General features: G+C 38.0%; 1 protein-coding gene and 1 non-coding gene across 4 annotated transcripts; one reads left to right on the top strand and one right to left on the bottom strand.

Annotated features, from left to right (window-relative positions):
• Positions 1-290: 290 nt before the first annotated feature.
• On the bottom strand, positions 291-362 carry trnag-ucc (transfer RNA glycine (anticodon UCC)). Its single transcript has one exon. It is a non-coding gene; the product is annotated as a tRNA-Gly (tRNA).
• Positions 363-3,289: 2,927 nt separating this feature from the next.
• On the top strand, positions 3,290-26,108 carry tmem275a (transmembrane protein 275a). 3 transcript variants are annotated; one of them, XM_061920351.1, is made up of 2 exons: positions 3,290-3,379; positions 19,819-26,108. In XM_061920351.1, the coding sequence occupies exon 2, from the start codon at positions 19,889-19,891 to the stop codon at positions 20,522-20,524; it is 636 nt and encodes a 211-aa protein (XP_061776335.1). In that variant the 5' UTR covers positions 3,290-3,379; positions 19,819-19,888; the 3' UTR covers positions 20,525-26,108. The 3 variants fall into 3 exon arrangements, with proteins under 3 accessions (XP_061776335.1, XP_061776334.1, XP_061776336.1); XM_061920350.1 differs by lacking the exon at positions 3,290-3,379 and adding an exon at positions 13,738-14,047; XM_061920352.1 differs by lacking the exon at positions 3,290-3,379 and adding an exon at positions 19,052-19,422.
• Positions 26,109-26,603: the final 495 nt, after the last annotated feature.

Genomic DNA, 26,603 nt, shown 5'->3' with positions numbered 1-26,603 from the left:
AGTCTTAACTAAGAATATACCAAAAAAATAGTAATTTTATTTACTCCTGAAAAGCTTATTGTTATCAATGTGATTGTTTATTTCCGTGGCGAGAGTACATGTACATACGGGAAATGAGTAAAGTGAGTGCATTAAAAACGCATATACCGCGACTTCACTGGAAATATTATGAATTTTAATGAATCAACAGAATAAATAATGAATTATCAGAACAAATACACAGTGCGCTCCAATATAAAGAATGTCAAACAAAAAAACTTGAACCTTTAAAGCGGGGGGAAAAAATCTTTTGCGTTGGCCGGGAATCGAACCCGGGTCAACTGCTTGGAAGGCAGCTATGCTCACCACTATACCACCAACGCCTTGTACACCTCCGTCATATATATATATAAATTCATTACTTGTTGGTCTCGACAAAATGTTCTCCTGTTTGTTTTCAAGTCCTTTGGGAACCTTCACAGCCTATTGAAAAGCCACTAATTGCATTTTGTGACATCCGCAAGTTAACAGCTTCCTGTGTTAGTCAATGGAAACTTCTTTTCAGCCCTGTAAAATATGATTAAGTATACAAATGACATACACCCCCATTGGTTCCATTTTCCAGCCGTTATAAAACACCCCATGTGATTGCTTGACACACAGCAAGCAGCCATCTGACTTTACTGCTAGGGAGAAGACGCCTGCTTTGTTCACACAGGCTTTCCATCCGACATAAGCGGACGTATTCAAAGTCAAACTTGTGCATCTTACATTGCCCGCTTTGTCTTTTTCTGAGTGTCCCAAATGAAGCTCAGCAATCAGGCAATTCAAAAGTGTTGCAGCATGACAACAATGTTGACAGTGAGTAGCATCCAAGTGTGGGATTTTGGGGCCTTTATGTGCAATGACGCCAAGGCCGACACGCAAAAGCTGACTAATGAACAGAGTGTTCTCGGCAGAACTTTTCACTCCTTCGCTCCTTCCATGACATTCTGCACGAGAAACATGCATCACAGCCACAGGGTTTAGCGCCAATTCCGCCACCATTAAGCCCAAATCAATAAGTGTTAAATTGGGAGGTTGCACACTGAGAGGCCCACAAGGCTCTCTATACATGTTTAGATACACTTAGCGTACAAAACCCAAAACCAGTGAAGTTTGCACAATTTGTAATTTGTAAATAAAACAGAATACAATGATTTGGAAATCTTTTTCACATTATAGTAAATTGAATAGACTGCAAAGACAAAATATGTAATGTTCGAACTGAGAAACTACATCTTTTTTTGTTGCCAATAATCATTAACTTAGAATTTAATGGCAGCAACACAGTGCAAAAAAGTTGGGCACAGCGGCATTTTTACCAGTGTGTTACATGCAGGGGCGTCACTAGACCTAATACTGTACTGGGGCCCACCTGGGGCACAAATAATTCATGTGAGTGTGCAAAGCGCAAACATTTTTAGCACTTATTTATCATAAAAAATACATAAATAGTGCTTTAAACTATGAAATCATATCAGATTATGTTGTATGGATCTTTGATTAACCACCTGAAATTAACTAATGCATTTGACCTACTTGTGCACTTTTTTACTCCAGACTTTTAAACTGCTACTGGTAAAAGCAAAAAGGAAGAGCAATGAATCTTTTTGAAATATATATTGCAGTAATCATCTGCAAATTTAACATCTACAAAAGTAAAACAAAAAATAAAGCACCCCTACATCTCTGGGTTCTTTTATATTATTTAATTTCCATTTATGGCAATATGTCTAATCCTATTTCAGATACACAAAACTATAAAATGTACACAAAACAATAAAGCCACAGTAGTAGAATAAATGAACAACTGTTGTGTGTCTGTTCAGGGAATCATTTTCTGAGAAGTAAACTGTAACGTCTCATTTTCATTTTTGCAAAGTGGTCAATCACTCTGGACAGACATGGAAATATTACAGTAACTGTTATACAGTTGACCAGTGGTTCCCAACTGCTGGGTCGTGACATAAAAGTGGATTGTGTGTCATTTTCAGTGAGTCGCAGTCAGATGTGTGCATGAAAAAAAAAAAGTTTAGGGAGAAAATAATCAAATTGCGGCAACAAAACCAGATATTTTTAGTCATTTTTCTAGTGACTATTAGTGAGTATTTTAGCAAAAGGCAAACTGACTAACAAGTTGGAGGAGGACTCATGACAGACATGGAAATATATTTTTAAAAAATCTAAATGGGGCAATAAAACCCGATATTTTCAGCCATCTTTCTGAAAACAAATACAGAAATGTTACTATTTTTTCTGGAAACAAAACCAGATGCTTTAGCTGTAGCCATTTTTCTGGTGACAAAACAAGATTATTTTAGTCAAAGTCGCACCGATTAACAAGACAAGTCTACTGTGCTATTTTTCTGTGAAATAAACTTGAATGTGGATTGTTAAACGACCTCCCAACAAATCGCAGCTTATTTGCCTCTTTGTAACGACTCCGCACAATCACTTTTTTAGTTGTTGTCTGCCTGACCTATTTAGAGTGGCGAAAAAGCACTTTTTAACAGGAACATTTGCCACATACACCTTGGACAATCACCTGCGATGCTGTTGTCACGGCAACCCTCCGATTAAGATCCATCATTATTCATTGACCATGAGTTTCTGGGTCGTGGTGACGTGCGTGACACCTGTAGCGACTTATGATTATTGTTCTACATGTAAAACATTTCCTTGTGGTCTACATAACATGTAATATTGTTTTTTTAGTCACAATGTTGCATAGATATTGTTTTAGAGATCATCTTCAAGTCGATTTCTGACCGTCTCTTCACCATGCACCGTTTTTGTGGGCGGTCTTATTTACAGTACGTGCCTCTACTTCGACAGGGTTTTCTCCCCATCAGCCATGTTATAGTTTTCAGTGCTTCCATAGAGAGTTTACTGACATATATAAGTTAGAACTAAATGCTAATTTGGCAACGAGCGGAGGATGCATGTGCATGTATGAGCCAGTCTGCCCCACAACAAGAGGATAGAGAAGAGGAAGGATATTGGACTACAATGGCGGACTTGCGCAAAGCTTTTAGGGTACAGCTCTACCATAAATGGAGATATGCGATGGCGTCACATGTGGGATTGGGCAAATTTCAGACGGCACGTTTGGAGGGCGCATGACGGAAGGCAAGTTGGTCATCTCCTGTGTTAGGTGTTGGTTCCTGTCCTGCGCCCTTCTTTTGGTGGCACTTTTTGTGTTGGTGTTTTTTTGTGACCGCTTCACACATCTTTCTCCAAGCACTGATCCACGCACCTGCTTTCTGTTAGCAATCAGTTCTATTGAAGTCGAGTGTGAGCAACCATTCTTCGTGGGGACTTTGTTTAGGAAGTTATGTGGACGCTCTTTCCTTCTGCCGTGAGTTTTGCTGTGTTCCAGCATTCTTTTTTTATTGTTTTGCAAACTGTCAGTTTTAGTTTGGTTTTTGCATAGCCTTCGCTATGTCTTTCCAAACGCTACTCGTCTTTTGTTTGTCTTAATCATTACATTAAGTAATTATTTACCGGCACGTTGTTTCCTCGGTCTTCTGCATCTAGAGAACGCGCCAGTAATCTCTGTAATGCGACACAAACGTCACGGCAAGATTGTTACTTATATCTCCGCCATGCTTCAATGGTTTGATTTTCAGGACTTATACAGATCCCAAATATACAAAAAACGGGGACCAAGAGGTAAGAAAATATGGTTTTGCATAAAATTAGAACATAAATAAATACATTTTGCCGCTTGTTCTGTCTTTATTTTGAAACTTCAAGGTGTGTGCTAAAGCTATTTGGAGCCAAGGTAATCAGAGATGAAACTAGAAACCTCACCATGCCACAAAATTTGAAGGAAAACTCGCTGGTTCTGCAGAAAACGACCATAATTCCAACATGTATTAACTGCCTTTTTTTAGTGAAAACTCTTAAAGTGTACACTTCAATCAATATTGATTGTTTTATGCTGTTAGTGTTTGAATTTGATCTGGGTATAGATCCTTTATGGCAGGGATTCTCACACTGTGGTATGTGTACCACTAGTGGTACACAGGGCTCCACCTAGTGGTACGCTAAAGGATCACTTGATTAAAGTAGTGTTTTATTTTCCTATATATGGACTAGGGTTGTCACGATACCAATATTTTGGTACCTGTACCAAAATGTATTTCGATACTGTTCTAAATAAAGGGGACCACAAAAAAATGGCATTATTGGCATTATCTTAACACAAAAATCTTACGGTACATTAAACATATGTTTCTTATTGCAATCGAACAACAATTTTGTTTTTACAAGTGTCAGGTTCAAACACCGATCACATCTATTAATCAGACAAGAAGCAAGGAATCATGCAGAGACAGAGTTCAATTTAGCTCATGAGGAGACACGTGTGGCTGTATTCTAGTTACAGATCCAAACTATGTTCTAAAAATCAAGCCCGCGCGCCTCTATTTATTTGGAAAGCCCTGTTACATCACTGAAGGTGTCGCTGAGGAAAGGGGGTAATCTCGACAACTCCAGTTAGACCAATATATCATTATAGAATGAATAAAAAGTAGTTGATGCAGGTCATATTGCCTTGTCTCTGCTCTGTCTGTGTCTCGGCGGTTTTTCGGACTTGGCCATCAACAGGCCGAATCTGGACATAGTACTTATAAAAACAACTGGCAATCGTTTTGATTACCAGCTTGCATCGATACACAAATACCACTTCACACAATTTACCATTATTTATATCAACGGCCCTTAAGCATAAAGTTATGATGATAATATATACATAATTATTGTAACAACAAGATTGTAAGTAAACAAAGACTCCTAATTAGTCTGCTAACGTGTGCAGTAACATATTGTGTCATTTATTTGATTATTTTCAGTTTCAACATGTTCTATGTGTGTGTGACAATCATTGGTACTTTAATTGTATCTATACTTCTGTTAAAATGTAATAACCACTTATTCTTCTGTTGTTTGGATGCTTTACATTAGTTTCGGATGATACCATAAATGTAGGTATCGATCCGATATCAAATAGTTACAGGATTATGCATTGGTTAAAATTTAAGTCCTCATGTGTCCAGGGATTTGTTTTCCTGAGTTTATAAACATAATATGATTTTTTTTAAAAGGCAAACATTTTGTAATGATAAAAAAATATTGATGCAATCATAGTAGTATTGACTCGATATGCTGTTTTACTTGGTATTTTTACAGTGGATGTTAGGTGTAGATGGCATTTGTTTACATTCAGGCGCGCTAGCTTTTGTTAGCGATGACGCCGGTGAGCTATTGTATCCTACGGTGTGTAGTGAAGCATGTTTAGCTATTCCTCGTCTTTCAAGGATGACACTTGTGAGAAAACTCACTTTAATCGTTTGCCATGGAGACGAGGATTAGTGCTTTAGACGTAGCTAAAACACTGCCGACTGCGGATGGACGCAGTCATAGCCATATCATATAGCACCTCTTCCTAACGGCGTTTCAGTGTTATAGCTTCACTTTTATCTTTAGTTTTTAAGCCACAATGCGTCCATTCTCCCTTTTCTGTCTACACCCTGTGTCTGCTTGTAAGTACTCCGTGATTGTGCGCTGCCGAACATGCTCCTCTGCTCATAAAACCAGCAATGTAACGATGTGACGACGCGCCATCATGCCCGGGAAACGGTACCTTTCAGAGTATAATACCGTTTTTGATTCCGAAAAATATTAAATATACTTACCTCTGCTTTTATTTAATGAATACCTAGGCCTACGATGCTTCTGTATTCTAATGTTGCTCATTATGGTCATAATTGGAGAGCCAAGTGTCTCCTGAGGTAGTGCTTCGAGGAAAAAAAAGATTGGGAACCACGGATCTATAAGAGTGCTTTGCTGTTTTTCTAAATTTACCGCAAAATTGCTGCTCAAAAATCATCTATAGCAGGGATGTCAAACTAGTTTTCATTGAGGGCCACATGGCAGTTATGGCTGCAGTCAGAGAGCCGCGTGTAACAGTAAATAATGTATGAATTTGCTTCTGGTTTTCATTATTAATTTTATATATTGTTTTAAGTAGACTGTCGATTTTACAGTAAAAACGTAACATTTACAAAATGTTACTGTAAAAATTGTTTTTTTAAAATTTTTAAACAACATTTTACGGTAAATGGAAAAACAGTACCACTGTTTTTTTTTTGTTTTTTTTGGGGGGGGGGGGGGTTACGGAAAAAGCAGGCAGCTCAGTTCCCATAATTGTTGTGTAAAATTTACAGTTTTTTACAACATTATATTGTTAATGGAAAAATAGTACACATTTTTCTTTAGCTGCCAGTTTTTCTACTGTAAAAACAAATGTACTGCCTTTCTATTCACAGTAATACACCGTTAAAAACAACAAGCGTAGATTTTACAGTCAAAAACTGGCAGCTCAGTCAACAGAATTTTTGCGCAAAAAACAGTAGTAGTTTTTTTCAATGGATAGTAATATGCTGTAAAGAACATTGTATTTTTTACCAATTTGATGGGTAGTTTGCTGTTAAGTATTTTTATTTAGACAAAAACATGTTTGGAAAGTATGATAGTATGATATTTGTTGCAATATCGGATACTATTAAAGTTTAAAAGGTATGCAATTTCAACCAGTACATATATTTTTTCTGTCAAATTGAAAAAAATAAATTACTTTAAGTGAGAAAATATTAAGTACTTTATTGGCACGTATCATTTCCAGGTGTTTGTGAGCCAGATGAAATGATGTCGCGTGCCAGATTTGGCCCCCCGGCCTTGAGTTGGACACCTGTGATCTATACAGTACAACAGAAGACCGTTCTGCTTAAAGGTTTAGCAAAAATACTCATTGTACACTTCCGATATACATTTTGATGTTATTATGGTGGTTCGTTTTATAAAAAACCTGATTGAACGAACACTTCTTCTTCGCAAACAGCACCCCCAGACAAACCGATTAAAACAAATGTGGCCCAATGATTCCATTTCTATGCATCTCATCTCATGTTCTCTACCCCCTAATTAAGAAGCCATTACGATAATTATACCAAAAAGATGTCAGTACATGATGCAAGATTAGCCTGGCGTGTGTACATGTTCCCTCCATGCACCCTGCAGGGAAACTTAATGTATTTTTAAATGCAGGACTTCACAGGGGGAGTGGCTTCTATGGCAGAAAAGGGAAAAAAAAGAAGAGCGCTGACAAAAATGTCGACGCACTGAGAACACCTGTGCATGCAATACTATATACACACCAGGCTATGAAGAATTACAAGTTCCTGCTAACTGTACACAAATAAATAGGATTCATGCAGATGAATAACTACTAAATAAATATATTTGCAGATGTGACTGTACATTACAGTAGCTAATAAATACAACATATGTACTAAACTACACATGTACAGTTTTGATTGAATACACAATCAATAGTGCCACTATCACTAATAACACTATACATGAGTAAGTAATAAACAGACAAATCAAGATGTGTATACAGTTTACTCACAGACAACAAATTTGAGGTGGAAATTGTAATTGTTTTGCCTTAAATTGATAACCATATTTTTCAGACTGTACGGCGCACTTAAAATATTTTTATTTTCTCAAAACTCGACAGTGCGCCTTACAACCCGGTGCGCCTAATGTACAGAATAATTCTGGTTGTGCTTACCGACTTCAAAGCAATTTTATTTGGTACATTGTGTTATAAGTGTGACCAGTAGATGGCAGTCTAAGAAATACATATAGACTGGACTATGATGGCAATTTGACTCAAGTAAACAACACCAACATTTTATATGTTCCATTGAAAATATAGAACATTACACACGGCGCTCAAAAATCTATCAAAATGTTTTAGTACGACTTTGGTAAGCTGTGAAGTCGCACCGCTTGATGGATTGTACTGTGCTTCAACATATGAGTATTATTATGGTGCGTGTATCAGGTAAGGCATTATCTGGCCTTTTGTTTTGCAATTTTATACAAAAGCAACTTCTCTTACCTTCTGGAACCTGCTGATTTGTTTTTGGGATCTACATAAGTCCGGAAAATTTGCATGCATCTGCCTTTGTAGTTCATGATGACATCATAGTCGATAAGCTTCTTCTTTTCCCTCTATCTTCTTGTTATGGGTTATTTATCCTCACTGTTGCCATTTCTAAAATAAAGTAGCGTAAAGTTCTAACTTATGTGTGTCAGTAAACTCGCTATGGAAGCGCTAAAACATACCGGTGTAGTGAGTGTACATTATTCACCCAAGGACCTTTTAGTTATGAGAGAGTTCCGGTCGGACGGTTTTTCACGGGACACATTTCCGGCGTTGTTGTTGCACTAGTGAGCCACGGATGAGGAGATTCTGCTCCGTTATTGATTTAAGTAAAGTCTGAATGTCATTAAAACAGTTAGCTCCATCTTTTGACACTTCTCCCACTCCCGTCCTTGCACGCTACACCGCTACAACAAAGATGATGGGGAGAAAAGGCTGTCGAAGGTGAGCCACGTAAATAAGACCGCCCACAAAACGGCGCATCCTGAAGCGACTGTCAGAAAGCGGCTTGAAGATTATCTGTAAAACATATTCTATGCAACATTTTGACCAAAGCACCACCATCACATGTTATGTAGACCACAAGGAAGGGTTTTTTTTACAAAAAAAAAGACACCTTTAATGCGCCTTATAATCCGGAGCGCCTTTTACATGAAAATAGACCTGAACAGACCCGCTCATCGGCAATGAGCCTTATATTTTGGTGCGACCTCTACTCCGGAAAATACGGTATCATATTTTTGGGTGACTGTTCAAAAGCTAATTGAGTGTAATCAGAGAGTAACATGCTACATTTGCTTACTTACTTTTTACTTTGACCTGCGTATGTTTGTGAAGAACGAACGCTACTTTTACCTTGTTACATTGTTTACTTATTTATAATCTATCGATCGCCGCTTGCTTTCATTTGGCTCATTAGAAAGACTCCTTCCGAAGACTCCTGTCAAATCTGTAAAATGCACCTTTTGTAGTACATGTTGTAGTAGTAGAGTTTCTAATGCACCAAAACACAAACGTACACTAACTAAAGTTCCAGTGCAATTACCATGAAAAAAAAAAATTGGTATTGAATAACGAGAAAATTTCATATCACGGTTATTGTGACCAAAATGATCACTGTGATTATTAATATTATTGTGGCATTGTTAAAAGTACACAAAAACTACCTACTTTATATATTTCTTTGAATAACTTAAATAAATAGACACACTGTTAGACAATTATTTTTCATGTTTTGTGTTCCTTATGCTTCATTGATAGTGTTTTAGTCTTAATATTTTATCTGTTTTTAACTGCTAAGCTTTTATTCTTTTAAATATTGGTTTGTACTGTAGTACTTTCAGATTTATTTAAACGAGGAGTGTGTAACAAATAAAATCTGTTATTTATACGTTCTAGTAAGCGTTGTGGTGTCCTACTCAGTTTAGTGGTCCTTGAACGCTCTCTAAAAATACCCCCGTCCCATATTCTAGAATAGTAAAGAATGATTACTGTGTTCCAAGAGAGCTCAGCGTGTAGGTTCAATATGCACAATTAAATATCTTAGTTTAGATTTGGGTATTTTGATTTTTCATGGGGAAAGATATTAATGTATGTTATTTTCATGTTAGTATTTAAGCTAGTGAGTTGGTGCCAGTGAGTCCGTGAGTTTATCAAAGTCCAATTATTAATTACCATTCTTCGAGGATTTATATTTAAAAGGTAATATTAACCGTCGGGAGTTTTACCGTAGTTACCGTAGTTTTTTTTTTTTTTTAACTGAATATTTACTGGTTCCTACTCAATTATTTGGATAACTACTTTTCACTTTCACTTGAGTCATATTACTCTAAGTAACAGTAATCCTAAATACAATTTTTGGCTACTCTACACACCACGCAGACTATAAACTGAAGGTTCCAAACTACGGCCCGCCAACGTCCAAAGTCCAGGCGGCGGTCAAGTCCAATGTTTAAACATTTTTTTTTTTTTTTTTAGGGTTGTGGGAAAAAATCGATTCGAATACGTTGCGCGATTCAGAATCAATTCTCAGTTTTAAAAAATCTATTTTTTTGTTGCTGACGTTTTTATCAATCCAACAAACCACTACACAGCAATACCATAACAATGCAATCCAATTCCAAAACCAAACCTGACCCAGCAACACTCAGAACTGCAATAAACAGAGCAATTGAGAGGAGACACAAACACGACTCAGAACAAACCAAAAGAAGTGAAACAAAAATGAATATTATCAACAACAGTATCAATATTAGTTATAATTTCAGCATAGCAGTGATTAAAAATCCATCATTGACATTATCATTAGACATTTATAAAAATAAAAAAAAAGAACAGCCTTCCGCCCGATTGTAGCTGAGATAGGCGCCCCCGCGACCCCAAAAGGGAATAAGCTGTAGAAAATGGATGGATGGAACAATAGTGTCACAGTGGCTTACATTTGCATCACATCTCATAAGCTTGACAACACATTGTGTCCAATGTTTTCACAAAGATAAAATAAGTCATATTTTTGGTTCGTTTAATAGTTAAAACAAATTCACATTATTGCAATCAGTTGATAAAACATTGTCCTTTACAATTATAAAAGCTTTTAAAAAAAATCTACTACTCTGCTTGCATGTCAGCAGACTGGGGTAGATCCTGCTGAAATCCTATGTATCAAATGAATAGAGAATCGTTTTGAATCGGAAAAATATCGCTTTTGTACCGAGAATCGAATCGAATCGAAAAAAATCGATATATAATCGAATCGTGACCCCAAGAATCGATATTGAATCGAATTGTGGGACACCCAATGATTCACAGCCCTCTTATTTTTAATTATTATTTAAAAAAAATCTGTCCTGTCTAATTCATTTTCTACCTCTTGTGACTCTCGATGTCTCCTAGCCGCTCAGGCAAATCATATTGTCTAAAAATGCCTTTTCCCATCGATAACGTGACACTGCGGCGCAAGCATGTGGCAAGTGCGCACTCTTTCAGTCAATTAGTGCATATATATATATATATATATATATATATATATATATATATATATATATATATATATATATATATATATATACATATATATATATATATATATATATATATGTATATGTATGTATATATGTATATGTATGTATATATATATATACGTATGTATATATATATATATATATATAAATATATATATATATATATATATATATATATATATATATATATATATATACATATATATAAAATGTATATGTGTAGGTATATGTATATGTGTATATATATATGTATATGTGTGTATATATATCCATCCATCCATCCATCCATCCATCATCTTCCGCTTATCCGAGGTCGGGTCGCGGGGGCAACAGCCTAAGCAGGGAAACCCAGACTTCCCTCTCCCCAGCCACTTCGTCTAGCTCTTCCCGGGGGATCCCGAGGCGTTCCCAGGCCAGCCGGGCGACATAGTCTTCCCAACGTGTCCTGGGTCTTCCCCGTGGCCTCCTACCGGTTGGACGTGCCCTAAACACCTCCCTAGGGAGGCGTTCGGGTGGCATCCTGACCAGATGCCCGAACCACCTCATCTGGCTCCTCTCGATGTGAAGGAGCAGCGGCTTTACTTTGAGTCCCTCCCGGATGACAGAGCTTCTCACCGTATCTCTAAGGGAGAGCCCCGCCACACGGCGGAGGAAACTCATTTCGGCCGCTTGTACCCGTGATCTTATCCTTTCGGTCATGACCCAAAGCTCATGACCATAGGTGAGGATGGTAACATAGATCGACCGGTAAATTGAGAGCTTTGCCTTCCGGCTCAGCTCCTTCTTCACCACAACGGATCGGTACAACGTCCGCATTACTGAAGACGCCGCACCGATCCGCCTGTCGATCTCACGATCTACTCTTCCCTCACTCGTGATCAAGACTCCTAGGTATTTGAACTCCTCCACTTGGGGCAGGGTCTCCTCCCCAACTCGGAGATGGCATTTCACCCTTTTCCGGGCGAGAACCATGGACTCGGACTTGGAGGTGCTGATTCTCATTCCGGTCGTTTCACACTCGGCTGCGAACCGATCCAGCGAGAGCTGAAGATCCCGGTCAGATGAAGCCATCAGGACCACATCATCTTCAAAAAGCAGAGACCTAATCCTGCGGTTACCAAACCGGAACCCCTCAACGCCTTGACTGCGCTTAAAAATTCTGTCCATAAAAGTTATGAACAGAATCGGTGACAAAGGACAGCCTTGGCGGAGTCCAACCCTCACTGGAAATGTGTTCGACTTACTGCCGGCAATGCGGACCAAGCTCTGTCACTGATCGTACAGGGAACGGACCGCCACAATAAGACAGTCCGATACCCCATACTCTCTGAGCACTCCCCACAGGACTTCCCGAGGGACACGGTCGAATGCCTTCTCCAAGTCCACAAAGCACATGTAGACTGGTTGGGCAAACTCCCATGCACCCTCAAGAACCCTGCCGAGAGTATAGAGCTGGTCCACAGTTCCACGACCAGGACGAAAACCACACTGTTCGTCCTGAATCCGAGGTTCGACTATCCGACGTAGCCTCCTCTCCAGTACACCTGGAAGGCTGAGGAGTGTGATCCCACGATAGTTGGAACACACCCTCCGGTCCCCCTTCTTAAAGAGAGGAACCACCACCCCGGTCTGCCAATCCAGAGGTACCTCCCCCGATGTCCACGCGATGCTGCAAAGTCTTGTCAACCAAGACAGCCCCACAGTATCCAGAGCCTTAAGGAACTCCGGGCGGATCTCGTCCACCCCTGGGGCCTTGCCACACGTAAATAAATTATCATATTAAGTACCCATGTGCTCATTGTTACGTGGAGTGAATACAGTAGCAATCAATTACCATACTAAGTAGTATGTGCTCTGTTGTCTATGTTATGTAGACTTAAAACTCTGAAGCCTTTTTATTTATTGGTTAAATTTTTACTGGGGCACTGCAGAACAACAGTGGGGCACATGCCCCAGTGAAATCTGTCTGGCGACGCCCCTGCCCCCCGACTTCAAAAGGGACAATCGGTAGAAAATGAATGGATATATACAGTACAGGCCAAAAGTTTGAACACACCTTCTCATTTCAATGCATTTTCTTTATTTTCACGACTATTTATTTACATTGTAGATTGTCACTGAAGGCATCAAAACTATGACACCTGTGAAATGAAAACCATTTCAGGTGACTACCTCTTGAAGCTCACCGAGAGAATGCCAAGAGTGTGCAAAGGGTGGTTATTTTAAAAAACTAGAATATAAAACATGTTTTAAGTTTTTTCACCTTTTTTTTGTTAAGTACATAAGTACAAATGTGTTAATTCATAGTTGTGATGCATTCAGTGACAATCTATAATGGAAATAGGCACGAAAAAAAAAGAAAACGCATTGAAGGAGAGGGTGTGTCCAAACTTTTGGCCTGTAATGTGTGTACAAATAAAAACCACAAGTGAAACGCAAGAGGAATTTTTTTTTAGTAATTGTACACATAGTTCATATAATTGTGTAAATCCTACAAGAGGAAGGACAAATAAACGACAAACATACGTCATTTAGGAACATTAAATAAGCGGTTCGTTACGGACAGTTTTCGATCCCGCGTGTGGGCGTGGCCAAGTGTACCTAATGCAGTGGCCGTGGGGTGTACGTTCAATTTGGGTGCGTTCCCCTTTAAAAGACGTCATCGCGCGCAGCCCAGCGGTTGACAGATTCGGGAGGGAAGATGCTGCGTTCACGGGCCACATCTAGGAGCCCTTTCCCTCCGAGAAGGGGTCCGGAGTGACATCCAGCCGGTTTCGGACGCGGGTGGTCCGACACTCGCCGGGGGACGACCGCTACTTGAACGCCGTGTCATGACATGCGCCCTCTGGGCTGAACAGCTGACAAAGACCCCGGACTCGGAACCACGTCTGGCCAATTGAATATTGCTGCCGTCACCGAAGAAAGGATGCGTTCACTGACCGCGCATGGCTGAGCGATGGGGGAGAACATCAACCAGTCACCGTGAAAGGTAAGCAGATGTTTGCTGCTCTTCAAACGTATGCTGCACGATTTTGAAGGTACGCTGTCAAGCAAGGCCAGGCTCATTTTTTCTCCTGTTGCTGTCAAATCTGTTCCCTGTATTGCGTTTATTAGCCTCTGTGTAGATGACATGAAGGATGCAATGATGCAGATGATTTTTTTCCCTCTTTATTATGATAGAATATATGTACACATGTACAGTTGCGACTGATTACACAATCAATAGTGCAACTATCACCAATAACACTATACATAAGTAAGTAATAGACAGATAAATCAAGATTTGTATACAGTTGACTCACCAACAACACATTTGAGGCGGAAATCATAATTGTTTTGCCTTAAATTGATATCCATATTTTTCGGTCGGTCTATAAGGCGCACTTAAAATACTTTTATTTTGTCAAAACTCAACGGTGCGCCTTACAACCTGGTGTGCCTAATGTACGGAATAATTCTGGTTGTGCTTACCAATCTCGAAGCAATTTTATTTGGTACATGTTATAGTAAATGTGACCTGTAGATGGCAGTCACACATAAGAGATATGTGTAGACTGCAATATGGCTCAGGTAAACAATACCAACATTTTATATGTTCCATTTAAAATATAGAACGTTGCACATGGCGCTCAAAAATCTATCAAAATGTTTTAGTATGACTTTGGTAAGCTATGAAGCCGCACCACTTGATGGATTGTACTGTGCTTCAACATACAAGTACAAACCCCGTTTCCATTTGAGTTGGGAAATTGTGATAGATGTAAATATATACGGAATACAATGATTTGCAAATCATTTTCAACCCATATTCAGTTGAATATGCTACAAAGACAACATATTTGATGTTCAAACTGAGAAAATTTGTTTTTGTTGTGCAAATAATCATTAACTTTAGAATTTGATGCCAGCAACACGTGACAAAGAAGTTGGAAAAGGTGGCAATAAATACTGATAAAGTTGAGGAATGCTCATCAAAAACTTATTTGGAACATCCCACAGGTGTGCAGGCTAATTGGGAACAGGTGGGTGCCATGATTGGGTATAAAAACAGCTTCCCCAAAAATGCTCAGTCTTTCACAAGAAAGGATGGGGCGAGGTACACCCCTTTGTCCACAACTGCATGAGCAAAACAGTCAAACAGTTTAAGAACAACACTTCTCAAAGTGCAATTGCAAGAAATTTAGGGATTTCAACATCTACAGTCCATAATACCATCAAAAGGTTAAAAGAATCTGGAGAAATCACTCCACGTAAGCGGCATGGCCGGAAACCAACATTGAATGACCGTGACCTTTGTTCCCTCAGACGGCACTGTATCAAAACCGACATCAATCTCTAAATTGGCTCATTAACACTTCAGAAAACCACTGTCACTAAATACAGTTTGTCGCTTCATCTGTAAGTGCAAGTTAAAACTCTACTATGCAAAGCGAAAGACATTCATCAACAGCATCCAGAAACGCTGCCGGCTTCTCTGGGCCCGAGATCATCTAAGATGGACTGATGCAAAGTGGAAAAGTGTTCTGTGGTTTGACGAGTCCACATTTCAAATTGTTTTTGGAAATATTCGACATTGTGTCATCCGGACCAAAGGAGAAGCGAACCATCCAGACTGTTATCGACGCAAAGTTCAAAAGCCAGCATCTGTGATGGTATGGGGGTGCATTAGTGCCCAAGGCATGGGTAACTTACACATCTGTGAAGGCACCATTAATGCTAAAAGGTACATACAGGTTTTGGAACAACATATGCTGTCATCTAAGCGCCGTCTTTTTCATGGACGCCCCTGCTTATTTCAGCAAGCCAATGCCAAACCACATTCATCATGTGTTACAAGAGCGTGGCTTTGTAAAAAAAGAGTGTGGGTACTTTCCTGGCCCGCCTGCAGTCAAGACCTGTCTCCCATCGAAAATGTGTGGTGCATTATGAAGCGTAAAGTACGACAGCGGAGACCTCGGACCGTTGAATGACTGAAGCTCTACATAAAACAAGAATGGGAAAGAAATCCACTTTCAAAGCTTCAACAATTAGTTTCCTCAGTTTTCAAACATTTATTGAGTGTTGTTAAAAGAAAAGGTGATGTAACACAGTGGTGAACATGCCCTTTCCCAACGACTTTGGCATGTGTTGCAGCCATGAAATTCTAAGGTAATTATTATTTGCAAAAAAAAAAAAAGTTTATGAGTTTGAACATCAGATATCTTGTCTTTGTCGTGCATTCAGTTGAATATGGGTTGAAAAGGATTTGCAGATCATTGTATTCCGTTTATATATACATCCAACACAATTTCCCAACTCATATGGAAACGGGGTTTGTATTATTATGGTGTGTGTATAAGGTAAGACATATTATCTGGCGTTTTGTTTGACAATATCATGCAAAATAAACTTTTCTCACCTTCTGGTACCTGCTGATTTGTATTTGGGATCTGCATAAGTCCTGAAAATTTCTGCGCCTTTGTAGTCCGTGCGGACGCCGTAGTCGATAAGCTTCTTTTTTTTACTATCTTCTTGATATGGGACATTCATGTCAAATATGTTCCCTGTAATGCGTTTATTAGCTCTTGTGTAGATGACAGGAAGGATGCAAAGATGCAAATTATTTTTTTCTTTATTATGATGTCCATTTGTAAATACAAATAGTAGTACACACCCCCTTTTATTGGGATAATTTCCAGTTTGATATTTGGCTGCACGTTTAATGTACATTTTTGAGCGAAAGTTATCTGGAAGTACCGTACTGACTTTTTTTATATCAGCATATTTGAGGTTTCTTTTACAGTAACAAATAACAGGTTCCTAGGGGTGTGTAAATGACGCCCCCAGTGGGTGTTTGGCACACTCACTATATGTATAAATACTACGTTGGTGTTTCATAATGGCGCCAACTGCTGGAATAAAAAGTCACTACATTGGGGCGGCATAGCTCGGTTGGTAGAGTGGCCGTGCCAGCAACTTGAGGGTTGCAGGTTCGATTCCCGCTTGTGCCATCCTAGTCACTGCCGTTGTGTCCTTGGGCAAGACACTTTACCCACCTGCTCCCAGTACCACCCACACTGGTTTAAATGTATCTTAGATATTGGGTGTCACTATGTAAAGTGCTTTGAGTCACTTGAGAAAAACGCTATATAAATATAATTCACTTTACTTCACTTAACATTCGACCTGCGAATAAAATCGATAGTAAATATAATAATAGTACGCAAATTGCTGTGCAGAAAAAAATATGAAACATGCAACTTTGGTCAATGAGCGAAATAGTAAACAGGAAAAGAAGAATATTTACCTTATTTAAGATCAAAAAGATCCCTCACTTGGAAATATCCTTTTTTCTTAGTTTCATTTATGTCATAATCCGTTGGCGGTGAACCCCAAGATGCAGAGATGGCAGGCGTAGCGCAGGAAAACATGACTTTAATTTCAAAATGCAGAGGAACCAGGAAACCAACCATCGAGCCCTGACTGGAGGGCGAGGCAGGCATACTGTAAATAGCAGCCGGCTGATTGACAGGCTGCCGATCAGCAGCAGGTGAGGGGGTAACAGCGCTCAGGGAGACATGCAGAAAATGGAACCAAAATAAGAGCGCTGACAGGAAATAAACACCAAACCGACGTGAATTTGCTGAATCATCACAATTTTGTTTGAAAAACCATTCCCCCAAATTCTTTCAGTATAACGTGTCACTCGTGAGTCGAAGCGCTTCCAACAAAAATATTTTTATTTTTGTTGTGTTTTCTGCTTTGGCACTTAAAAAAAAAACCAAAAAAAAAACATTTAGAGCATTTTAAAAATCTAGAAAAAACCAAATAATTAAGAATAAAATGTAAATATGTGTATACAAAAAGAAGAGGTGTCTCGAGTGAAGGTTTTCACCACTGATACAATACTGATATTGTTGCCATGATTGGCTTATACCGATTTTTAAACTGATGCGACTCGTGCATATACTTGTATCATTTTGTGGTGTGGAATTTAAAAAAAATGCTTGATCAAGTGAAATTACATAAGTTGGGTCTGAAAAACACAAAGTTATTTATTAATGCTGTCTTTCATCAAATTGAAGTAGAGTAGTAATTAGTTTTTGGTGACATTTAGACTATAATTATTTGATTTCTGTTTATGTTGACAAGTGTCATGTTTTACACTTCAATAATGTTCGATCAAGGACATGTATTACATATGTCTAGCTTGTGCGCTATTGTGTGCTTAACTGTTGTGTAGCTGCTAGCTTCTAGCAGCCTATGGCCTCCCATGTTTACATTTTGTAAATGACATGACTAAAACACCAAACTTGCAGGCTTACTGGAGGACATTTATGTTAATTTACTGTCCACCTTTGCACATGTAAAGTAAAGTAAACACAGAAAATGTCAACAGACATGGTCACTGAACTTTGTGGATATGTTAAAACATGTCCATTCACCGTAGGAAATTTTAAATTACACCAATTTATATCAATTACAAAGCATGATTGGAAAAAAATGCTTAGCATGTTTAGCTGCTAGATACTTCTGATTGATTACAAAACGTTAAGGAGGTCCTCACAGGAAAAAAAAAATATATATATATTTATATATATACTGTATATATATATATATATATATGTATATGTATATATATATATATATATATATATATATATATATATATGTGTGTGTATATATATGTATGTATGTATGTATGTATGTATGTACCATATATATATGTGTATACAAAACCCCAAAACAGTGATGTTGGCACTTTTTGTGAATGGTAAATAAAAACAAAATACAATGATTTGAACATCCTTTTGAACCTATATTCAATTGAATAGACTACAAAGACAAGATACTTAATGTTCGAACTGGTAAACTTTATTTTTTGCAAATAGTAGCTCAAATGGGATTTGATGCCTGCAGCATGTTTCAAAAAAGCTAGCACAAGAGGCAAAAAAAAGACCCCGGACTGTTGAACAACTTAATCTGTACATCAAGCAAGAATGGGAAATAATTCTACCTGAAAAGCTTCAAAAATTGGTCTCCTCAGTTCCCAAACGTTTACTGAGTGTTGTTAAAAGGAAAGGCCATATAACACAGTGGTAAAAATGCCCCTGTGCCAACTTTTTTGCAATGTGTTGCTGCCATTAAATTTTAAGTTAATGATTATTTACAAAAATAATTTTCCATGTTCCAACATTAAATATCTTTTATTTGCAGTCTGTTCAATTGAATATAAGTTGAAAAGGATTTGCAAATCATTGGAGTTTGCATGTTCTCCCTGTGACTGCGTAGGTTCCCTCCGGGTACTCCGGCTTCCTCCCACCTCCAAAGACATCCACCTGGGAATATTGATTGGCAACACTAAATTGGCCCTAGTGTGTGAATGTGAGTGTGAATGTTGTTTCTCTATCTGTGTTGGCCCTGCAATGAGATGTTGACTTGTCCAGGGTGTAAACCGCCTTACGCCCGAATGCAGCTGAGATAGGCACCAGCACTCCCCGTGACCCCAAAAGGGACAAACGGTAGAAAATGGATTGGTGGATGGATACATTTAGTTTTATTTACTATTTACACAACGTGCCAACTTTACTGGTTTTGGGTTTTGTAGAAAAAATATTTTAATATGACATCTTTGATGCGCATTTTAATCTGGTACCCTTTGTGTATGAAAGTAGAACCAAATAGACCCGTTCATTGACAGTACACATTTATTATCCGGTGCGCCGTATGATCCAAAAACTAGGGTATGTTTATTGTTGATGTATGTGTTGTGTTTTACAGACAACGCTGTGAATAAGAAGCCTTCAGCAATTATTTGTTAGGCCATGGTGAAGATTTAGGAAGTGACACCATGGTCATCTCCGATAGAAACAGCAGCACTTCAGTGTCCAAGAAGGAGCCGCAGAAGGAGAAAAAAAGGCGAGCGTCTCGTCCTCACGGCCTGCCCTCCCCGGCGCTGTGCTGTGCCTGCGGGCTGTGCATCATGTTGGCCGGACTCAACATCACCCTGGTGGGGGTGTTCGCCTTCAGGACCTTGGTTCCTTCTGCCAACCCTTCCATCGTCATCGGACCCATCCTCCTGCTGGTGGCATTTTCCTTTTTTGGGGCCTGCTGCGTGTGCAGCCGCCTCCCGCCTTCTCACAGCTCGCGAGGCTCCAAAGTGGGAGGGCGGGGCATGAATCTGATGGGGAACGGCGGTCTGGCCGGGGCGGCGGCCTTCGAGATAGAGACCAGCGAGCACACACTGCAGGACACCACTGCCGTGCAGCTCAGTCCCACGTCGTCCCCCGGGTCATCGCAGCGGTCCAGCCCTGAAAGAGAGGCTCCTGAAGGGACTTGCAAGCTCTTCACTATGGAGACCGATGGCTCGTCTTCTGTCTCAACCAGAGCAGTCTACTCTGCCGCCACCGCCTCAGGAGGGGAGGTGAGGCTCAACCTGCCACGAGAAGAAGGTCTCACCTTGTCGGAGTACCAGCAGTATACATAACTTTGTCTTCACGCTCACTTTGTCTTCTGGTTATTCTTACTGGGGATGGGCCTGATAACACTGTTGTCATTAATTGATTGTTAATTCATTGCATCTTAAAGCAATTGGGGTGAAATGGATTGCACTACTTCTCTCCAACCAGCAGGGATGCTGTCAATTCAGTCAGCTTGTTTGCAGTGTGAAGAACACATCTTATTGTTGCATGAGCAGTTTAATTGTTCATAATGATAAAATAAATAATATAATTTTTATATATATATATAAAAAGGGAATAAGCGATAGAAAATGGATGATGTGTATATATATATATATATATATACATATATATATGTATATATATTATATTAATATATATTATATAATTATATATGCATGTATATATATATATACATTAACATATACATATATATTTATATATATTATGTATGTATATATATAAGTATGTGTATACATATATATATAATATGTATGTGTATATATATATATGTATATATATAAATATATATGTATGTGTATATATATCTTTATGTATATATATATATAGAGAGAGAGAGAGAGATTGGATTGTTACTCTAAATGCAAGAAAAGTTTTGGGGAAAAAAGAACACATCCTTTTTAAAATGATAAAATTATATATTTATTGATTGTAAATTTACCAAATTGTCGGATGCCCATCCCTAATATTTAGGGCCATATTCTTCTTGTCAGGTCTACTTTCAACCTTTAATTATAATAATTTGTAATACTAAACGTAATAATACATATAGGAATTAATCAGGAATTACAAACTGATTAAAAATTGTAATATTAATATACAATAAAAAATGCTTTAAAGGCCTTTTTGTGTTTTTTTTCCTATCTAAAAATAATATAAAATAAAATCAATACAATATTTAAAATAACTTTTAATGAATTGTTAAGTTACTCAATCTTTGGGTGGCCAGCTCTATTATTTAGAGTCATATTCTTCTTTTCAGGTGTACTTAACTATTAATAATAATAATAATAATAAATAACTGGATGAGGCAATTCCTGAAAGAACTGCGTGTGAATGCTTCAATGCTGAAGTTGAACTGAAATGCTGACAGAATGTTGTATGAATGTAAGAATAGTTTGAATGTTGAAAAGTTAGAATTTTCAGGTAGAACGGAATTTGGTTTAAAACTTGGGAAAGTGTTGGTTGGAATCTCTAGGATGACTTGAATGTGTTGATGTTGGAATGGTTTGAATAGGTTGAAAATGTTGGAATTGTAGTTGTTTAAACAATGGACACTTCATTTTGAATGGAGAAAACGTCCCTGAAAACTGGGAATTCTTGGCAATCCGGGATTTTTTATTTATTGTTGAAGGAGAGCACACATTACCTGTGTGTGGCAATTGTGGAATTTTTAAATATGTCCTATTCATTTCAATGGCAATTTCACAGAAATTTGGGAATTTCGTGAAAAGCGGGAATTTTTATTAAAAATGCTAAAATACTTCAATGATCTGAATGGTTGGTTTTGGAATCTTTCAAAACAGTCGAGAAATGTTGAAGTAGTAACATTTTTAATTGAGAAATGGTATTACGGAATTTCTGGAATTTTTCCAGTTAAAAAAACAACTTCTTTTTTGTCCTGATTAACAGGAATGTCTTAACGGTGGAACGGTTGAAATGGGTTAAAAAATGTGGGAGGAGTAGTCGCAGGAAGAAAGGCTCATAAAAGGGTTTAAAAAGACGGCAATTCTTGGAATTTTTTGAAATTGGAAAAACCATAGCTTCAATGTGCAGAATGAGTGGAATATGTTGATAAGGTTAAATTGTTGGAATCGGTTGAAAAATGTGGAAATAGTGGAAGTTTGAAAAATGGCCAGTTCATTTTGAATGGGAAAAATGTGCCCGGAAAACCTGGAATTCTGGGAAATCTGTAATTCCCGAATGGGCTGAACTGTTTGAAGTTGGAGCGGTTTGAATCGGGTGAAAATGTGGAAGGTAGAGCATGCCTAAATCTGGAGAAGAAGAAGAAGAATAAACAGAGGAATTTTGATGTGAATGCTTTGGAGTATACACACAATAATACGAGTAATATTAAAACTACCAAATTATAATGTATTATAAACTAAATAAAATTGGTAAAAATATTCAAATTAAAATCGTCAGTTGTAGTTTTAATGTTAATATTTGTTACAAATGTAATAAAAAATGGTATTGTCATTATAAACAGCATTTAAGAACAGTTGAAATAAAATGGAATAAAACAAGGAAAAATAAGCCTCTATAATATGTTCTGCCATCTAAAATGAATGTAGAAATATATTCATAAGAACAATTAATTGATGAAGTCATCAGATGCCCATCCTTATTCCATAGTACCATATTCTTCTTGTCAGGTGTAACAATAAATATAACTAAAGTGGAGTATTAAATTGGTTAAAATATTTCAATCAATTATGAAGACATGCTCCTTTATGTTTTCTGCCATCTAAAATAAATATTTATAAGAACTATTCATTGATGAACTCAATCATTCCGATGATGCCCATCCCCATGACGTACTGCCATATTCTTCTTCTCAATGTGCTTTTATTTTTCCATCCTGTGCAGCATGAAAAACATTCCTATTGTATATTACGTACGGATCTTAACGTCTTTGAAAATCCTGTCTTGGAGGCTTTTTTTGTTTTGAACGTGCGTCTGAAGAAACCAACTGTTCGTCGCCTTTAGCCGGTGATCGCTTCTGAATCGTTCAAAGACGAGAGATCAGAGGTGAGAGGTGAAAAGTGGAGTTGAAGTGGATTTGCGGTGACATTTGGCATTTTCTATAGTTGTGGGCGGTCACAAAGCAATATTCTCTCACTGGAGAATAAAGGTTTTGGTATTTTCAGCAGTTTATTACATTTCAAGCTACTGATGTCAGTGTTGCCTTATGGACGTGTGTTTTGATATTCACCGTGACTTAAAACTGTGTACATTCAACCTAGAGAACACATTCTGGTTCTCTATACTAAGGACTGTCGCTAGTATGAATTGGAACTTTGTTTTGTTTTGTCAAATGTTAATGAACTTCTAACTCTGGAGTCTATAACCTTTCAGCATCTTGACAAAAAAAATAACAAGAAATAATGCTTGGATCGACGTGTGACATTTTTTTAAAGCTGGATTTCCTTTGAAAGCAAAGTTGCCTTAGATTGAGATACAGGATCAAATTAAGAGGGCTATTTTACAGCACACACACACACACACACACACACACACACTTGTATTTCTTACCTTCTTGGGACCTCGGAAAAATGCCTATACCTCTTTAGGACCACCCTTTCTAGATATATAAAGATTTGTATTTACAACATTAATAATATATACATACTATGCAAATATAAAAAAGGTAAGCTTTTAGTTTTTTGGGGTTTTTAATTGGTTTTTAATCTTCATTATTTACTTTGTTATTACAGTATGTCTATATACATATGTATTTAAAGGCCTACTGAAATGAGATTTTCTTATTTAAACGGGGATAGCAGGTCCATTCTATGTGTCATACTTGATCATTTCGCGATATTGCCATATTTTTGCTGAAAGGATTTAGTAGAGAACATGCACGATAAAGTTCGCAATTTTCGGTGCTAACAGAAAAGCCCTGCCTCTACCGGAAGTCGCAGACGATGACGTCACATTTTTTATGGCTCCTCACATATTCACATTGTTTTTAATGGGAGCCTCCAACAAAAAGTGCTGTTCGGACCGAGAAAACGACAATTTCCCCATTAATTTGAGCGAAGATGAAAGATTCGTGTTTGGGGATATTGATAGCGACAGACTAGGAAAAAAAAAAAAAAAGTAAAAAAAAAAAAATTCCGATGTTTTTAGACACATTTACTAGGTTAATTCTGGGAAATCCCTTATCTTTCTATTGTATTGCTAGTGTTGTAGTGAGTTTAATATTACCTGATAGTCGGAAGGGTGTCTCCATGGGTGTCTTGACGCGCAGTGTCTCAGGGGAGTCGACGGCAGCTTTGGACGGCACAAGCTCAGCTTTTCTCCGATAAGAACGGACTTTTTAACAACAATTTTGTCACCGAAACCTGCTGGTTGACATTCGGTTGGGATCCATAGGAAAGTTTCACCTCCTGGAATTTTAAACAAGGAATCACTGTGTGTTTGTGTGGCTAAAGGCTAAAGCTTCCCAACTCCATCTTTCTACTGTGACTTCTCCAATATTAATTGAACAAATTGCAAAAGATTCAGCAACACAGATGCCCAAAAAACTGTATAATTATGCCGTTAAAGCAGACGACATTTAGCTGTGTGTGTGCGCAGCGCTCACACTTCCTAAAAACCCGTGACGTCTTGCGTACACGTCATCATTACACGACGTTTCGAAGACGAAACTCCCGGGAAATTTAAAATTGTAATTTAGTAAACTAAAAAGGCCGTATTGGCATGTGTTGCAATGTTAATATTTCATCATTGATATATAAACTATCAGACTGCGTGGTGGGTAGTAGTGGGTTTCAGTAGGCCTTTAATTGTTTTTATTGATTTTGGCCATTTCAATTTCCAACACACACTTGTTGGCCGGAAGGGGAGCACTTCAAATTTTTACACACACTTGTTATTTCATATGTTGACCAGAGGGGACCACTTTTAAAACCGACACTCAGTCAATTTGAAAAATCCCTTCTTTTTGGGACCACCATCATTTTAATAGATTTCACCACCAGCGGTGCAAATGAGACATTCTCTATTTGACGCAATGGTTTTCCGTATTGGGACCATGATTTCGGTCCTAACTTGTTCACCGGTCCTCATATGGAAGGTATTGCTCGGTTGGTAGAGTGGTCGTGCCAGCAACTTGAAAGTTCCAAGTTTGATCCCGGCTTCCGCCAACCTAGTCACTGCCGTTGTGTCCTTGGGCAAGACACTTTACCAACCTGCTCCCACACTGGTTTAAAAAATGCAACTTAGATATTGGGTTACACAATGTAAAGCGCTTTGAGTCACTAGAGAAAAGCGCTATATAACTATAATTCACTTCACTTTTCCTTGGTGATGTCTCAACAAGGGCAGACATACAAGAACACACACACACACACACACACACACACACACACACACACACACACACACACACACACACACACACACACACACACACACACACACACACACACACACAAGTATTTGTCCAGCAAGCTATTTTTTTCCATGATGCATCTTTAAGATTGAAGCCTGCAATGAATGACCCTGCATAATGGAACAAGAACAGCTCCTGCTAATTCTGCCAAAAATAATTTTGTCAAATGAATACCTGTCCGATTGGATTGTGCAGGCGTACCTAATGAAGTGTCCAGTGTGTGTACTGTACGTACAGTAGAGCCGCAGCGATGTACAGCATTGTCAGTATTCTCTGTGATCAAGAGTTTCTCTTTGAAAGCTTCTGCTGAAATGTTTGTGCATGTTCACATTTTTCCAGAGTCTTTTAATTACAAACTGATCGTTTTACAGCGGATTTGTGTGAAGGTTATTACTTTGGGTTAAGTTTCTTGTAAACCATTCCAAACAAAATTTAATAAAAAGGATCTTGGGGTAAAAAAAAAAGAAAAAGGATGTTGCTGGTTATTTTTGTCGAGGCTTTTAGCACAGTTTGTTCTCATGAAATAAATATAAAAATTAGACCTGATGGGGATTTCTGATGATTTGTTGAGGCCAATTTGTTTTCAGAGAAGTGAAGAAGAAAACCCATTATCAAAATTGGTCCTATTTATAACCAAATAGTTGCTGCAGATGGAACATATATTTTAAATTAATGTATTTAGTTTGATTATTTTGTCAAATGTTATTGTATTATTTAGTTTTTGTTGATTGGATTTCGCTTGATTTAATACATTTTATTTAATTAAATACAATTTTACTTACTTTTAATTCAAGCCATTTATTCAACGGTATGCTATTTAATTGTATCCTGTTGTCAATTACATTTTATTTGAATATACTATTTTATTTTGTTTTTGAATTTGATGTAGTTAATTCAGCTTAGTTGATGTTATCTAATCTATTTTTATCTCAACTCGATAAATTTTATGCAGCCGAGATAGGCTC

The sequence above is a fragment of the Nerophis ophidion genome, linkage group LG14 (assembly GCF_033978795.1).
Source record: "Nerophis ophidion isolate RoL-2023_Sa linkage group LG14, RoL_Noph_v1.0, whole genome shotgun sequence".
In the NCBI taxonomy this organism is placed as follows: domain Eukaryota; kingdom Metazoa; phylum Chordata; class Actinopteri; order Syngnathiformes; family Syngnathidae; genus Nerophis; species Nerophis ophidion.
This window is presented reverse-complemented; position numbering and strand designations above follow the sequence as displayed.

Excerpts from the sequence above, each read along its gene's own strand:
- tmem275a (XM_061920351.1), top strand. The coding sequence starts at position 19,889 with ATGGTCATCTCCGATAGAAACAGCAGCACTTCAGTGTCCAAGAAGGAG.